General features: G+C 45.4%; 2 protein-coding genes across 2 annotated transcripts in view; one reads left to right on the top strand and one right to left on the bottom strand.

Moving 5' to 3' along the window:
- The first annotated feature begins 3652 nt into the window (after window positions 1–3652).
- Window positions 3653–7717, top strand: TMEM207 (transmembrane protein 207). The gene is made up of 5 exons (XM_010132321.1): window positions 3653–3727; window positions 5557–5594; window positions 5992–6036; window positions 6469–6611; window positions 7569–7717. Exons 1-5 carry the CDS (start codon window positions 3653–3655, stop codon window positions 7715–7717), a joined length of 450 nt encoding a protein of 149 aa, XP_010130623.1.
- An 8222-nt stretch (window positions 7718–15939) lies between these two features.
- The window catches only part of CLDN16 (claudin 16), a 7356-nt gene continuing 5633 nt past the window's right edge, over window positions 15940–17662 (bottom strand). Inside the window, exons 4-5 of the mRNA XM_010132322.1 lie at window positions 16417–16608; window positions 15940–16079 (exon numbers count right to left, since the gene is read on the bottom strand). Coding sequence (XP_010130624.1) covers window positions 15940–16079; window positions 16417–16608 — 332 coding nt within the window. The remainder of the gene's footprint in view (window positions 16080–16416; window positions 16609–17662) is intronic.

Genomic DNA, 17662 nt, shown 5'->3' on the forward strand with positions numbered 1-17662 from the left:
GGGTGAGAAATGACTGGCCAGGTCCGCAAATCCGTCTGAAGTGGTTATATGCCCTGTGGGAGCTTGATGACTTCCGTCTAGGGAGCTGTTTGGTTTCATGCCTGCACTCCTCCCACTGAGAAGCTGCTGCTGTGCAACCTCACTGCCCTGGATGAGGTGAACCTTCTTTACATTTCCAGCCTCAATTTCTTCATGGCCAGTTTGCTCCCATTTTGTTCTCGGTCTGCACTGGCCATTAGCTTAAATAGCTCTTCCCAGTGCTGTATTTATTCGTATCACTGTGTTTGAAGGGAGCAAAGCAGTTCCTTGCAGCTTTCATTTCACAAGGATGAGACTGAAGCTGCTTTAGCTCTCCTGTTCAGAGAGGCAATATTCTATCCTCAGTTACCCTTCTCTTCAGCTAAACTCAGTTTACCTGCCTGCCATGTCCTCAGGACAGCTGGGAGGGGTGATAGCAGCCTGGCTGAGCCCAGATACTGAGGATACAGGTATAAAAGCAAAGTCTGAGCCAGCCACAGCAGTGAAGTCAAGTAAGGAGGGGAGAGCTCCCAGCAGACTTGGGCTGGAGGAAAAATTGATTGTGGAGGTGTGAAAACACGGTGACATAAAAGTTGACATATGCTTGATTAACTCATCAGTTGACCTTAATATAGAAAGCAGAGCTACCCTGCCTTTCCTTGTCTCCCTTCCACACCACACCTCTGTGTTCTTCATCCTGTCCTATGTCCTCTCCTTTCTTTCTTTCTGGAAAAGTCTTTCAATTCTGAACTGTGTTGGGAAGCTGGTCAGAGCTTAGCAAGGTGACTACTTTCACAAAAGTCATCCCCAGCAGCTACCAAATGCTCTGAAGGCAGCTAAGGAAGAGCTTTAAATGGTTTTAAACTACTAGCTGTGCTTTTGAGCTGCTGGGGGCTTTGTGTGGACTCCTGTTTGCCAGTAAAATCCTTCCCGCACTCACCAGAATCCAGAGGTCCCATCAAACTTTGGCTCAAACCAAAAGCATGTCTGAAAATTATTTTATGACACCAAAGCCAGTAAAGGCCATCATTCCTAGTGGACCCGAGCTTAGTTCCTGAAATACAGACCCCTAATCCAACCTTATCCCTGTTTGACTTGACAAGTTAAATCTGCTGCTTCCAAATTCCCTGTGTTCCAGACTTGCATCCCCTCTCATGAAGCCCGGTAAAAGACAGACCCTAGTGGAGGAGGTTTCTGTGGCAAGTCTATAAGTCACCCTTTGGATGATCCTAGAGCTGAACATCAATTCCCATTGAAAGGACCAGGCACTTTAAGCAAAGAGATAATAGACAATCATAAATTGCTGTATGTTGCAGTAGTCCCTGTTGCTGCTTGGGAGATGCATTTGTCACCTAGCAACGACATAAGGTGATGAGAAAATTACAGATTTTTTAATCTAATGGCCATGAGTTAACATCTATCAGAGAGCAGCCTCCTAAGCCCACTGATGAGATGGTTATAACTGACTGAGGAGGCAAGAGATACCAAACTTTTCATCAGTAAGTGGCTGAGGAAGAAGGAGCAGGGGTTACCTTTCATGCATGTATATACATATATGCGCATATATCTCCTCATGGAGGGAGTGAGAAAAAGCCTAGAAAAATCCCTCAGACTGGAGATAACCCTTGGACACAGAGCTACCCAGAAGATCAGTCTCTCCATATTGCAAAGCCCCGAAGGCAGCAGTGTCACAGCAGGCAGGGAGCGGGCAGAAGGCGTCTCAGTCTGCCGTGGGTTTCAGTGCAGAGTTCCTCTGGGCTTTTGGTGTCAGATCCTGACTGTCTTAGAGCAAGTGCTGGTGCCCTTTATGATATTCACATATTCAAGCTGCTCAGCAAGTCATGGACATGGACAGGGAGTTTTCCTGCAGAAGCTCTTTTCAGCATTGGGATCAAGCCTGAAGCAAAACACAGTGCTGTTTGTGGACCCTCTCTTAGCCATCTCTCTCCTCTTGACATCACTACAGAGACAGGCTACACAAATTGGCACCACCACTTGAAACATCTGTATGGGACCAACTAGCAGAAAACTTCAAAGTTTGCCTTGAGGCCAGGAAGCTGAATAGTGGCAGAATTCAATTCTTCCCCTTTTCTTCTAGAAATAGACCCACAACATGCTCTATGTGTTATTTTTCAGTAGCAGGAGCTCATTGTTGTACTTGCTGCCTGAAATACTGGGGATGATCCATTCAGAAACTCTAAATAGGAATATCCTGTGTGCTAGCACTAGAGAAGTAAATGTGAGAGGAAGAAATCTGAAATTAGTTCACTGATGGATGATCTCTTTGAAGCCTGAAATTGTAGGAGTCACAAGGTTCCCAGCAAGACTGTGCACATTTTTATACTGCAGGAGCTTTTTCTTCTAAGAAAACAGCTAAGAAATTGGTTTGGCAGTTTTCTGTTGAACAAAATTGAAAAGGATTGGTCTGAATGAGGACACCAACCACGTTCAGACCATTTATATTGTGTAGCACATGCACTTATACCACTATGAGAGGTGCTTTCTCAGGGGCATCGTCTCAGAGGCTTGCTTTTAATTAATTGTGAGCTAAAAGTAAACATTTGAGAACATGAAGGTTTGGACTGGCTTTATGCAAAAATTTAACATTAAATAACAAAGCTGGGTTGAGTATGTACATCAGGGCTGGTTAGACTTCTTGATCTTTTAGTTAAAGCAAAGCCACAGAGGTATATCTCAAGAGCAGCTTAGCTTTGTCAATCATTGCCGAAGTAATGGCATCACAACATAATGCTTAACTTGTGGAGTGATGGCTAAACATATTCACAGCAACACCCTTTGTGTTAAAACTGGAAGAACCGTAGTTAATGGTGCATTTCAGCCACAGGCTGTAAACTTTAGTGACAACCTATTACTGACTGCCGAACAAACCGGGATGGTCTGTTCTGTGGTGATCAGAGTTATAGTGCAAGCTGTTTCCACCCCTGCGTGGCGACGTCATCTGGCCGTATGCATTAGGATCAAATCAATCCTCATATTGTGCAATGACATTTTGCACAACAAAATGGGAACCCCTGGGGACGTGTAGTTTTTTGGATGCATTTTCCTAGCAAACCAACCCCTGGCAGCTGTGTAACAGCAGTAGAGGTGCTGGTGGTGGTTGTCTCAAGCTGGGAAAGGTTTTCTTCATCCTCGGTGTGTGTGTTTGGGGTGGTAGGTACAGTGGTTGGAGGTTACAGGCATGGTTGGAGGTAGCTCTGCTTTTTCTGTAACGTCAGAATTGCAGCTGATGGCAACATGTAATGAAAGCTCAGCCTCACAATATGTTCTCCAGTGGTTCTTTATTTGTAGCAGGACCTATTAAATACAGCTGTGGGTTAATATGGAACCAAGCTTCAGCAACAGGAATTTGTGAACAGCTATGAAAGTACCGAAACAACTGCAAGGTGCTGACCTTAAACTAGTGTTCCTTTAACTTCCAGCAGCCGTTTGAGTGTGCCCATGCAAACCCAAATTCATTCCCTGGCTAGCGGTAATTTCTGAGGCGCGGGAAGCCATTGGGTAACGTGTTCTCTGGCTGAAGGCACAATGCGCAGAGAGGTTTCAAAAGCTCCAATTTTCAGAGGCTAAAACACTGCAGCAAACAAAGCTCTTTCCCACGTTTCTCCTGCTACTGATGTGGAGACCGGGAGCTTTGTATTTTGCTTCATGGATCACAGGAACTGTAGTTCTGTGTTTAACCTTCTTCCAGGTAATCAAACCCTTCACTTGGACTAGACTGATTTTAGGCATTTTGTGGGGGGATTATTTCAGCTTTTATAGAATTTAATCATCAGCCCTTTTTATTTTGGGTGGAAGGTTTTTTTTGTTTTTTGTTTAGTTGGTTGGGTTTTTTTGAGGACCTGATGAATTTGGGAAGGACTTAATGCTACAACAATTCCAATTAATGCAGGGAAAACATGACTGCCTTAATCTTTTATTCTGTCTGTGAATATTGCAATGGAAGAGCATGGGTCTTCAGCAGCATGGGGGTAGGTGTTTGGCTGTGTTGATAGATTACTGCCTCAGAGCAAGTGCACTGCCGCAGTTTAACTACGCTAAGGTAGTTTGAAGGATGATAAAAGAGAGTCTAGAGGTTGTCATTCGGCCATGAAGAATACTCAGGGTACACATAATCACAGCAACTGGCTGTCTGTTTTTGACCTGTTATTCTAATAATCAGTCGAAGTGAAAAAAAAAATTAAAGTATTCTGCACAAGAGTGCATGTGTGACATGGTAAATTAGCTCAGTTTTAAAAGGACAAGTCTGGAAGAGTTGAAGCTTCTGTCTTGTTCCCTATTTCTCATTTGGGTTTCAACTGCTTGTGAAATTTCATAGTTAATGTTTTATGTGAAAGACTTATTATACCTAAAGACCTCGGTTGAACCTAGGGACCAAAAGGCAGTATGTGCACAGGATCAGACACGTTATAGAGATTTGTGAAGTGATTTCTTGCTGTTTACAGTGGCACAAACTTTGCACAACAAAATCCTTACAAAGAAGTCCTGTTAATTAGAGAATTAAAATAAAATGTCTCAATTACACTTACTTGATATGATTTCTAATACAGAACAGAGCTTTCCAATTTGGCTCAAAGAAAGTCAGAAATCTTTACGTGTCTTGGATATATTCAGATATATTCAGAAGGAAATCCAAATTAAAGTAATGATTTACAAATTACATTCTAACAGATGTCTCCAAGAAGTAAATCTGAATTCTTCCATCTTACTCATTCTGCTTCCCAGTGTTGCTAGAATTCTATGCCTGAAGTTTTTTGTAGCAAGTTTGGCAACTGTTATAACACACCTAACAGGAGTTGGCCAAAAATTGTATTTAATTTGATTCAATCATACTGATGAATGACTCCAGTTACTTTTTGCCCAGATAATCTGAAACTGAGGCTAAGATCAACAAGACTTGCAAAATAAACTTGCTTGAGCAGAGAGTAGAAAATATACCTGAAAAACAAGTTTCAGGTTCACATACTTGCAATACCTGAAACCTGACTCTGGGAATGATGCACCTCTACTATCTGAAAACAGGAGAATGTTGGGTAGAGCACACGTCTGGTCAAAACAGCTCAAATTTACACCTACATTCACAATTAGCTACTGGAAAATGAGCTACAGACCAGGAATTTGGTCATGGGTTGTTTCTGAATAGCAAAGCCCAGTCCTGTAAACTGGTAAACCAGGTCTCTGAAACTGCTTGTGTCTCTCTGGTCTTGTCCTTCCCTCTTCCACATCAAAAGAAGTGCTTTCCCCTTGGCTTAGCTTTCATCTGCAAACTATTGAATTTATTGAGCTCTCAGCAAGGTTATCCACTGGCTTCAAGAGGGGCTAGCTCAGACCAGAGACGTGCAGAGGTGAGAGCTCAGTCCTCCGGTCTCTAGGCAGAGGTCTGGTTTTCCTCCCTGCAGAAGCCAGCACCTGTATGCCTTTTCCTCTCCAACTTCACACTCTAAGATCAGGAATTATACTGGTAAATTACAAAAAACCCAACACGTATCTGCCCTCTCTGATTTACATGTGTGTTTTCAGTCAGCAGACTCTGAGTCGGACTGTGAGCTTGGCGAGAGGTGAGTATGACTCTCCGTTTTCTCACCCACGACTGCTCCCACCCTGGGCTCTGTCAGGGATGCTGTGCTCCTGCCCAGCACACTGGCATGGCAGAGGAACGAGGACTCCCAGGAAAGACCCATTTTTCTTCCAAAAGAGGAAAGGGAGGCTGGCAACCCTTTAGGTTTTCAGCCAAAACAGTGGTGCTGGGTCCCATCAGTTCCACACTGCTTCGTACATCATCTGCATCTGCTCCCAGCTACACAGAGAAACTTTTCTAGAGTTCACTTGATGAAGGAAAAGTTCTCAATTCTCTGTTTACCAATGATGCTTTTCTTTGTATGGGTAGACATTCATTGGAGCCGGTACAGTCCTCTTAAGCTGAACTGAAAGTTCCTTTTATTTTTCCCTTGTCAGGTGCTTTGGGAAGAGTGATGAAAACTTGAGCAGCTGGTATGTGTGGTAAGTTTCAGAATCGTTTTAGAGGGAAAAATTGGCAAATAATATTCTTTGATGGGTATATAAGAGAAAAGCATTAAGAGAGACTGATAGCTAGAGAGCATTGCTCCTGGGCTGTCCCTGTGTTCTGTCTTTACTGACTAATGGGAATCATTTATCCACATCTTCCTCACTGTACACTGACAATTGAGCTGGGCAAAACCAATGAATTATTTCAATCAAAAATGTTTGAATACGGTGCTGAGCACTCAGCCCTGAGACATTGGTTTCCGCAGACTTTGATCATGTCCAGTACGCTGATGGCACAACCACAACTTTCAACAGCTATTTGCAAAAGATGTTAATGAATATGTTAATTTGAAGACACGCAGCCATCTGTCAGTGCTGCCTGCAGATGGTTGTGGTACTGTTCCTACCCTGCTGCCTCTGCCTCAGGATCCTGATGTTGGTTTTCCTGGCCTTGCTCCTGTCTTGTGGGATCTGCTGCTGCCTGCAGTGCTGGCTGAAACGGCGGAGCTGCCTCCCCCACCGACGCACCCTGGCTGTCTTTGCACTCAGCAGTTCCGATGCCTTTTGTGGTTAGTCCTCTCCCTACCTGCTGCAAGGTCCCTCTGGCCTCACTGGGATCCCTGTGGCTCAGGCCTCAGTAAGAGGCAGCCAGGCTTGAGTGAGAACCAGGCTGCAGCTGGGTACTATGTTTCTGGTAACAGTGGGGTGCCCAGCTCAGACATCTTGAGGGGCATGTGCAGACCATGGACTCAAGAGCTTAAGCGAGGCACATCCACCTTTCCCCAGCCACACCTTCGGCTGAACTCAGTGCTGTGTCTGTGTGTCCCACAGGTGCCTAGGCAGGGCTTGACCTACCGCACCACAGCAGGTGTGTGGGACCTTCACCTTTGTGACAGGGCACTCAGCAGCTTGACATACACAGCCACAGGCACTGCCTGCAGTCAGGCAGCCTTTTCCAACATGTGATATGCTTTTCTCACTCAGGCAAGGCTGCACCAGTCTACTTGAGCCGCCCCAGCAGGCTGATACACTCTGGGATCTGTCAAAAAGATGTCTTGCAGGGTGTTGATCATCATGGTAGCCACCCTCAGCATTCCCCCAGGAGCACCCAGACTTTTGAGGAATAGACTATAATGACTATGTGTAGCACCCAGCACTGACCTGGAATATTGCCATCGGCATCGGCAGGCTGGGCCGGACAGCAGTGCTTCCTAGAAGAATAAAGCTAATTCTGTCATTAGACTAAGCCCTTCCCAGAGGAGAAGGGCTCCTCTGCTTTCTGGGTGGTCATGAACAATGTCTCCATAGGCAGGACCCACCCCATACCCACCCCAAATTCCTCTGTTCTCACTTCTTGTATGTGGAGTTTGTGTTGAGAGGCTTCGTGGTGTCGTGCTTCACATATTACATCCATGCCCTTCTTGTTTCCCAGTGATTTGGCAGCAACTCACAGGCTCACCCCTCTCACCACCACACTCGCTCTTCACACCTGTGTGCTGTACAGTTATGGCTTTGCTTTTTTCCAGCAAGTGAAACACCTCAGTGCCCATTCTCTGGATCTCCGAGCCCCCAAATGACTGCAGAGATGTCCTCTTCTCCTGCCCCACGGTTCAGCCTTGGGGGAACTGAGTTGCCTCCATCCTATGAGGATGTTATGAAGGAAAACAAGCTCTAGATGCCATGTGTTGGCTTTCTGCAGTTCCACTTGGTTCATCAGAGACATTCCATTACGCTACAGCACTGTGAGATCAAATCAGCCCTTTTCACAGGTTGGCCGAGAGACTGAAAAGCAGCACATATTTCATCTGAACCTAAAAGAGGAGACGAAATGCAACAGAATAAATGCCAAAAGCATGTGTTTAATCTGTCACAGGAGCTCAGCTTGATGTTTTGACAGGGCTCTGGATTTCAAAAAGCACCCTCAAAGGTCTGTCTGTATTCAGGGTTTCTGGCTCAGCCTCCAGATTTATCTCTATAAGGCTGCTCAAGCTGATGCAACACCGTGCGTTTTAGAACTGAATGTTGATAAATGACTTGATGGTTTCTTCTCAAACTTGGGCTGCCTCCTTCACTCGGCACAGTGCCAACAAACACCCTCTGGCAAAGTCATGTTGTTCTAATACATTGTAATGCAATCATGCCACTCTGCGATGAAGGATCGTTTGCCACATTTAAAATATTTAGCACAGCATATCAGATTTGTCTAGTGCAAAAGGCAGCAAATTTATGGCCAGGAAGGGAAAGTAAGAGATGGGGATTAGAGGGGGAGTAGCAGCAGCAGGAGCTGGTTACTGAGCACAAAAAAAAAGAAAAAAAAAAAGGGAGGGGAGTTTGATGATTTGCTCATTTGAGCTGTGCTTAATTTCATGATGACTGTCCTCAACTACTCTTGCCCTAGCAATGCACACCTAAGGGATTTGAATGGCATAGGACACACATGGCAGTTCCCCACAGACATGAATTATGGGGTTATGTATTTGGTGCTTAGCTACAGAATTTTATTAGGATGCCATTATGTTTGAGGTGACCACTGCAGACAGAAAGAGACTTCAAGAAGACTGCCTTATAGCCAGGCAGGATCAGCTCTACCTAAGACATTTCTAGGAGGTATTGGCCTGCCTGGTTCTCAAATTACAGAGAAAAGATGCTGAATTTCCCCTTTAGCTGGATTCCAGATGAAAGCAAAGATTTCTTTTGTTTGTCTTGGGCAGGTCACTGAAGGCTGGGTTCAGCCTGCCTTGGCCTCTCTACTGCTGCTCTCAGTGGCGAGGGCTGGGGCTGCAGTCAGACCCCCCTTGGTGCAGAAGGTAAATCTCGCGCGTAGTACTATGCATTGTGTGCTCAGGGAGCCATGAGCTCACAGTCAAAGTGGGAGCTGGATCCATCCTTCGTACCCCCAAAGATTAATGCAAGCCCACAGCCTGCCTCATGGAGCAGCTCCCCACCTGTACAGTAGGATTAGTACCAGTTCGCCTGCTCAGGAAGGAAAGTGGGAAGATAAATCCACTAAAGGTTATGAAGTGCTTACATATTCTCATAATGAGGCTATATAAGTACCTTTGCTAGATAAAGAATTATAGCATATTTCAAGAGACAAATACTCTGCCAGCACCACCACAAATTATCTCCATAAAATCTTATTTTAGAAGCAGCTTTAATGTTTGACTGTTGTGTGAAAGGAAATAAATGTTACTGTACGAAAATGAATGTTTGTGCCAGCAGGCTAAAACATTACAGGGTTTATTAATGAGGAAAATTAGCAAGTACAGGCTCAGCCACTGGAGAAGTAGAGCAATTCCTGAGTGTCCTTTCACTGGCTGAACGTAGTAAGAATTGCGGCTAATCAGTAGCTCTCAGGATCAGACCTTCTATATACATAACTGCTTCCCCTGCTCAACCCCTTCAATTTATGCCCTGAAGCGTGGGATTTGATTATGTTTGTCACTCCAGCCTGCGTAGCCTGCTAGTGGGCATTAAATCAGCCACCGCTTCCTCCCCACCTACTCACTGCGTTTGCTTCATGGCAGTGAACTCCACAGGTTGTCTGCATTACATGCTGCATGAAACATTACTGTCCCCCGCTTGTTAATTGCTTGCCTCTAAATAAATTGCTGTCCTTAATTTCATTGAATGTCACCTTCTAACCAGGTGGCTGGAGAGGCTAACAAACAAGGACAGCTTTAATTTCAGTGCCTCCATCACTCTGCATCCCTCTTTCACACGGTCCAGCAAGCGGCACTCATCACCAAGGCGGTAAATCCTTCCCCAGCCACCCAACAGAGGGCAAGCGAGGCTTTCGGCAACGCGCCCGGGAGGCTGCTGCTCCTGCGGAAACATCCCTGGGAACAGGCTTCTGTTTCTGTACTACTAGTGTGCATTCAAGTGCATTCAGCTTCATGTTTGGGGGGCTTTAATTCCTCAAAAAGGAATAGAAATATTCTCAAAAGGAATAAAATTATTCCACCAAAATGTTGTCAAGTGCCTTGTAGGAAAGCAAGCTACTGGCTGCCACAAAATCAGGGTCCAGCTGGAGCCACCAGCATGGGAGAACCTGTGTGCTGCTGTACTTGTGCAGCATGACAGGGACTAGGGGCACTTCCAAAAGTTGCAGAACACCAGGACCTATTTGCAAATAGAGTTTGTGTAGAGTTGCTTGGGAGGGCATAAACTGACCTTGCTGGGGATTTGGGGTGGGGAAGGAGAGTACCCTGAGGTGCTGAGAGGGTACTCTGAGGACACTGCCCTAGACCTTGGCTTCTGATCATTGAAATGGGGAAAGGGATGAGCTCCTCCCTTCTGCAAATGTATTTAGGATGGCCCCATTGACCTACAGTTGTCTACAAAAGGTGCTTCTCCCAGCCTGCCCCCTTACTCCCAGGTGCTCCAGCAGAACGGTCAAAGTTTCTCCAGACTTGTGTCCCCAGTGGTAAAAAAAGTGGAGATTTTGCCTGGTTTTTTTGTGCTTTTGAAAGCAGTCAGCCATTAATGAGGGCAGGTAATGCAGGTAATGCAGGTAATGGCATTTCTAGAGTTATAAGGAAAGATGAGACATTTTGTAGTAATTCATCACCTTAGGAACTGGGGCTACTTTGGAAAAGCATTTGTTCTGCTGTGGCCCTCTGTCTGGCCCTCATCCTCTGACTTACACTTCCTGATGACTTGGAGAAGAAATGGCAAACTACTCTAGAAAACCCCCAGAAAACACTACCAGGCAGATGTATTTGAGAGGGGACTTTTCAGCAAGCCTCGAAAGCGGGAAATGGGAGCAGTGCAGAGGAGCTAATTGCTTGGCGACCATTTGAAAGTGAAAGACAAGGGAATGTGAAGAGGTGCATGGCTGGACTTTCACTTCTGCACTTGAAGAGCTGAATAATAAAGTCATAAACTAGCTCTCAGGCAAAACAGAGCAAAACCAAAGGCAGCTGACTCGGGAAGTAGGTCAGGGATGCCAGGAGGGTTGCACACTAAAGATGTGAAAATAATAGAAATGCTCATTAATCTGTTTTTTATTGTCATCTGAAGACTCTGACTTATGAGCTAAAGGCTTTTGTGTAAGGAGGAAGAGGATGGGCCCCGGGACAGAAGCTTGCTCTCTTTGGGTCACTAGATGGCACAAGTCTTCGCTTTCTTGCTCGAAGGCATCTTACAGCAGGGACTCAAGAGCTACTGGGAGAAAATTGTCCTCTGCTCCTTCTAACAGTGCTTGGGCAGAGCATTTCGGTCATTAATTATTTGTCCACAATACTTAACAGTTGCAGAAGAGTAAGCTGTAGGGGTCCAGCGCAGCTGAGAGAGAAAAGTTCACATTTTTGGTGGAATGGTAATTTTCTCTCTTGGAAAGTTTATAGAATGACTAAAAGTGGATGTGTCTAAACTGATGATAAAGCTGCCAAAGAGCTGCTGCTGTAGATGTGTGCTGAGCTCCGAGGTCAATAGCTACAGCAAAGGCCTGGGCAGCCTCTGAAATCACACCCCACTTTCCCAAGGGCTGGTCCTGTCTGTGCTGCTGCTTTTTGTGTGTCCTTCAAGGAGAGCAGTGATTTCTCTCACAAGAGTCAGAGCAGGTCACCTGGCAAAGCACCATTCTGGGCAAAATTTGGACGTGGATTAGAGAAACACAATGCTCAAAGACAACAACATTTATTTTACCTCACAAATATTACAATATGTAAGGAAAACAGAATTCTGAAGTAACATTCTTATCTACCGAAAATAAGTGTTTAGATCTACAGAATTCACAGCAAAATCACATTACGATGTTTGTGAAAAGGAGGGAAATACATATTTTGGAAAATATTAATGCGGCTGCAGTAGAAGATAGTCTAGTTCACAAGGTCACAGTAAGGGTGAGTCCTAATTGGAGACAAAGGGATTAGAGTCCTTACGAACAAGGCTGATCAAGGTAGTGAGAGGACAAAATATTGCAGCAGAAAAGAATCACCACTGCAGATGTCATCATTTTATTCTCTCTCTCACGTGCATTTATCAAAATAGGAAATCAATACCTATTTCCAAGGCATGAAACCAACTTAGCAAAGAGCTTACCTACAAGACTTTACTATTTTCCATAACCTGCAATCAGCCAGAGCTCTGGCAGGCTGCACTGAGCTGGGTGCTGTCAGTGGAGAACACCATGGGGAACCCCAAGTTCAAGAAGACACCATGAGGCAAGTACGTGCGGGAAGGGAATGAGGGAGCCCCGCTCTCAGCTAAGTCCCTGACTCCGCCTATACCCTGGGAAAGGAAACAACGAGACTGAGATGCCCAAACATACAAAAATACTCCTCGGAATTTAGTCAAAGTCTGGAGAAGGCTAAAAGGCTATTGGCACCAAAGGACTAAATGTTGGGAAATTGCATCTGGCCAAAGAGTTTTGGTAAGCTACCAATGGTGGGCAGATAGTCTAGTGTCATACTGAGTGGGATGTAGGTAGGTATTAAGGAAATACTTTAATAGCTGAGCTCACCTGCAATGTATTTAGCCTTAGGGACTGGTTGTGATTTTGAAAGGAAAAATAAGTTCTGTGTACTTTCTGGGAGGTTCCTTGCTAATGACTAAACAATCAAACTAAAATAGATATGCATCATGACATGGTAGTGAGCTAATGAGAACTGAATACTGCAGTAAGGAAATCAGAGTCAGAATTAAATCAGTGAATTAATGATTAAATATTAACAACTGATCAAAACATCAGAAAGACTGTCAGCAGGATTTGAGTAATGAAGCAATGCGGTGTTGGACTGGTTGTTACCAAACATTAACCTGGCAAACCTAAGGGTTGCTGTGACCTTTTACTAGTCCTCTTGTGCAGGAGATAGATCCTTGAAAGTTATTGTAGAGAGTGGCTAGAACAGGAGTATGGTTAAAGAATTAACCCTTATTCTACCCTTATTCTAGATACTGAAGAAGAGAAAAGCCGACAAATGTTTATACAACATCTTTTGTATGCAAAGAATATTTGTATGTGCATTTTTGGTATGCAAAGCGTATTTGAAGATGATGGACCCTGAGATAAGGTAGTATTTAGGGTATGCATGTGCCTTATTTGTGTACCCCAGGAGGAGCACAGGGCTGGAGGGACTAGTGAGATCAACCCTTTATATTCACCCCTGATCAGGGTATAAACATTCAATTACAAAGTGCCCGCTGAGCCACTGCTTAGTGTGACCCACAAGTTATGAGTCACTAAACAGTTCCCTTAAAACAAGATGAAGACCATTAGGACAAAGGTCCAGAAGTCTCCTCAGCATACTGCAGAAGAACAGAAGAATATTAAAAAAAAAAAAAAAGAACAAGAGAAATCAATGGTCTGAGATCTGCCATTACACCTACACTAGCAGATGAAAAAAAAAAAAATAAAAAAAAAAAAAAAAAGAACAAGAGAAATCAATGGTCTGAGATCTGCCATTACACCTACACTAGCAGATGATCCCAGACTATTTCTCCTCTGCTAAACAAAAAATAAATCTTCCCAGCATGAGATAATCTTTATGCCTCAGGAAAAGCTATAGAAAATGGTGACAAGAGGCTGGCAGGTGTCCCTGAGTGTTAGTGGGGAGGGCTAATGTGCTGGCTGCATATTCTGGGAAGGATTTGATTCAGGATTTTGGTCCAAGTGATGATGACTTTGCTCAGTACCTTCTCCCAGGGAGTGTCTCTGCGCTGGGTGAGCCGGGCTGGGGCAGCCAGTGGCTTTGCAGTATCTCACCTCCCTCTGGGAGGTTGAGGGAGCATTTGCCTCTCTGGTGAGGAGCAGGGATGCGGGCATTGGAACAGGTGCTGAGCACAGTTCTGCCTCTGCTGTGGGTTCACCCTTCCTCTGCTTCCCAGCATGTCCCTGAAGCAGCAGGGGAGCAGGGGCACAGCCCAGGAACCAGACCCAAAAACATCCCCAGACCTTCCCTGCCCTAGCACAGCATACCAGCACCAGCTCTTCTGCACCAAAAGCCCCCCCCAAAAATACATGTTTCACTGTGAAAAGGGGATTTTTTTTAAAAAATAAAAGCTCTGGATGCGGCTTCCTGCATTAACAGGCAGAAATTCCTATTACCTCCAGATCTCTTTGTGCTTTCTTGGTATAATCCATGAAATCATCACATGGCTCGTAACTCTTGTACTCCTTGTCTTTTCAGGACTTTGCAAAAAAGCCTCCACCACTTCTCCTACTGTGCGTACATCTGTTCAATATAGCTCATCTGCTGGCAATAAGTTGCTTTCAGTCTGGCTAACATAAACGTCTGCCAGGCAAAGCAGCATGAACTCTGCAGGCACGAAGCCTCCCTCTGCTGGGCAGCAGCACCGCCACAAGGGCTTTTGCCGAGATGGTTGCGTTATGGTCTGAGCCTTGTGGAGGTGCTTGAGCCTGTGGCAAAGCCCTATGGACCTGCTGCTGTCCTGTCTGTCCCAGAACCCGAGTGTTACTTGATTAGGAGCCATGTCAGGATCGGGTTATGATTCAACATTGCTGGTCAGTTCTGTGCTGCAGCCCAGGATGCTGCTTCTAGGATAATCCGTGAGAGGACTCAGCCCCTATCTTCCATCACAGAGGCTGTCAGAGGTGTTCTTTGAGACACAGCCCACTCCATCCAGAGCCACCCCATCTCCCTTTGTCCCTCATAACACAAGGCTTCACTTCATATTGCCTGGGGGGAGGAAGCGAGTTTCTCCATTCAGTGCCCCCACTATGTGGTCAGTGGAGGTGGTGCCCCAGTAGCCAGGGCTGTGCACAGCCTCCTGAGGCTCCACTGTTATTTCTCCACTGTCCCGGAGCAAGCAGATCTCTGTGCTGGCAGTTTTACCGTAGTCCCTGCTGCCCATGACCATATGATGCCCATATGATGCCCATGGTAGAAAGGACAGGATTTGGGCAGTTCCTACAACCCTAAAAGAACTGTGTCTCAGCTTCTCTTTCCTTCAAAGACATAGAAGAGCTTTTGTATCCATTCGTAGGGAACATGTTAAACCACAGTGGGGGTTTTTCACTCACCCTAGTGAAGACATGCCTGATGCTCTAGCCACACTCAGCCTATGGCAGCTTGGATTGTGGCAGGCGGCAGAGGTTCTGAACTGGATTTAAATATCTTTTGATAGGAAGGGACAATAGATTTTGCTATCGTTTATCCTAGTTGGTAGCTACCATAAGACGTATTGTCATATGTAAGGTCAGAACTTGAGTCTTCACTCCCTTTGTCAAGGCCAAGTTCTTACTAACCAGAAAGAAGCTGGCAATTCCCAGACCTCAGTGCGTCTAGAGCATCTGCAATTTACATTCTAACACTCACTGAGAAGGGCTGTATTTTGCAGGGAAGAATGCATCTAAATTTGCAGTGTTTCCTCAGTGCAGAGGTTCCTGGGCCAGAGAGAGGGCCAGGCACGTAACACAGCTCTTCATCTTCTGCTGAACTCTCCAGCTGCCTTTAAGAGGAGCAGACCCCCATGCTGGGTGCACAGGTTCCAGATGTTGGTCAGAGATGATTGGGCCCTCTTTTCGCTTGTGTATTCTGCGTTGTATGTTCTGTCAGCACATTGCCAGACACAGAACTGTCACAGATCCATCACAGTCTGGGGATCTTCACGCTGAACTCTGGGGTCTGATCCAGCAGTGGCTGATTCATTTCATTTGTGCCGATAGTGTTGAGCCAAATGCTCAGAGTGTGTGTAGGTTGTTTCAGCCCATGCTTAAGCAAGCAGCCTCAGCATTCAAGACAAGAGGAATCCTCTGAGATTACTTTCTTGAAGGAAGGGGATTTCTTTAAGCTCTCATAGCACAAACATTGTAGCGTACAGTACATCCTTGAAATTTAACTTTGCATCTGTACCACAGCTACAGGAGTTTGGGTCTCTGTGCAATCCACTACAAATAGAAGCACAGCTCTTTCTGGAGCACTCACCTCCTTCTCACACTCTCGTGTCCACTGCATACATTTTGGCAGTAGCTGTTTGAGAAGCTGGCAAATGCACGTTTGTTACAATTGTCCTAGCTGAGGAATAGCCTTTCCCCAAGGAGTAAGCAGAATGGAGTCTTCCAGAGCTGGTCTCTGTGAGGCACAGGGAGAGAAATAGGATCTGCTAATGAGTGCTTGGTGACTTTCAGATGCAAAGCCTTGAAATGCAGAGAAAGCAGCACTCCAAGGTGTGACATGATAACACATTTCATACCATACTTACACCTCAGCTCCTAACTGAACACCTTGATATGCTTTCTAGAGCTGCTGAAATATCACTATTCCCATTTTACAGCTGAAGATATCGCTACTGGGGATGAGCAACCATCCTAAAGAATGTCCCTGAAGGACTTACCCCACCCTGTGCGCCTGTAGCAGGCCCCAAGCAATGACTTTATCTCTGTGTTTCAACCCTGCCACAGTTCCTCACCTCTGAAGAGATACATGCAGCAGGTGAGCAGGGCCCCGGATAAGAAACAGCCGAGTGACCCCGCCATGCCCAGCCAGCATGACCAGCCAAACTTGTACTGGATACCCAGAAACACATTGTGGAAGACCAGAGAGGAGCGCTCCACGTAGACATCCACAGCGTACCACACCGAGCCGGTAATGCCTGGGAGACCTGCAGGACAGGAGAGAGGTGCCACACAGAGTTCCCAGATGGACCATGAGGAGATCATAAACATAAAATCTGGAGCTCTAGCCTGCTCTCTGCTGGGTCAAACTTTAGGATAGGAAGACCTTCCTCAGACGGCTGGTTTTGGCCCCTGTTTAGTCTCAGCCCAGTCACTTTGGCAGATCCACCCCGGTTCCTACTGATACTGTCTGGAGTGCTGTCAGGTGGAGGTTGTGCCTCAAGACTTGGCACTCACAGTGTCCCCATCAGAGCTGGTTGACAGAACTCAGGTTTCTGCAGTAAAAGGCAGAAAGCTCCTCCCTTCTCAGCCTGTTTATCAACTTGTTGTAAAGTTGCTTCAATAATCTGATTTTCTGATCTGTTTTGACTTTCAGAACTTTGTTTTTTCAGACAAGCTTTGGGAGGTGAATGGAGGATGTTTAAAATAACCCCTCAAAGTGTTTTACATGTGCTTCTGGTATCTGAGGTGAGTTACATGTTAAATCCGCTTATGCTGAAGCAGAGGTAGATGCTTGATATTGGCATAAAGTCAAATGAAATTACTTTGTACCTAGTTGGCTGTCTATTTATTTTTGCATTAAAATTCTCCCACTGGCTGGAACAGCAAAGCACCTCAGTCGGGTATTTATCACCTAGGAGGGACAGATGTGTTATTATCCTTTTATTAGAGATCAGCTGCAGAGATTTTGGGCTAAGTGACTTGCCCAGGGTCACACAATCTGTGGTAGAGCCAGGAACTGAACCGGGGGGGCAGGACTTTCTAGTCCTTCAGCAATTAGGTCTCTTTGCCTTATCAACAATGACTTCTTCACAGTAAAACGGCAGTAATTGGAAGTCTGTAAACTCAGAGCCAAGTCACCTGGTCAATATATGAAATTGTGCTGTTAGGGGCAGGCAGTGAACAGAAGCTATATTGCACAAATAAAGCAAACAAAGCTCCTTCCCCCATGTTTACCCTCTAGAAAATCATGAGTTCCTCTCCACAAAAGAAGAGAAGGCTCTAAAACTTCCCTCCTTCTTTGCTGAAGGGTGTCCTGCT

This window comes from Buceros rhinoceros, unplaced genomic scaffold (assembly GCF_000710305.1).
Source record: "Buceros rhinoceros silvestris isolate BGI_N320 unplaced genomic scaffold, ASM71030v1 scaffold2423, whole genome shotgun sequence".
Lineage (NCBI taxonomy): Eukaryota > Metazoa > Chordata > Aves > Bucerotiformes > Bucerotidae > Buceros > Buceros rhinoceros.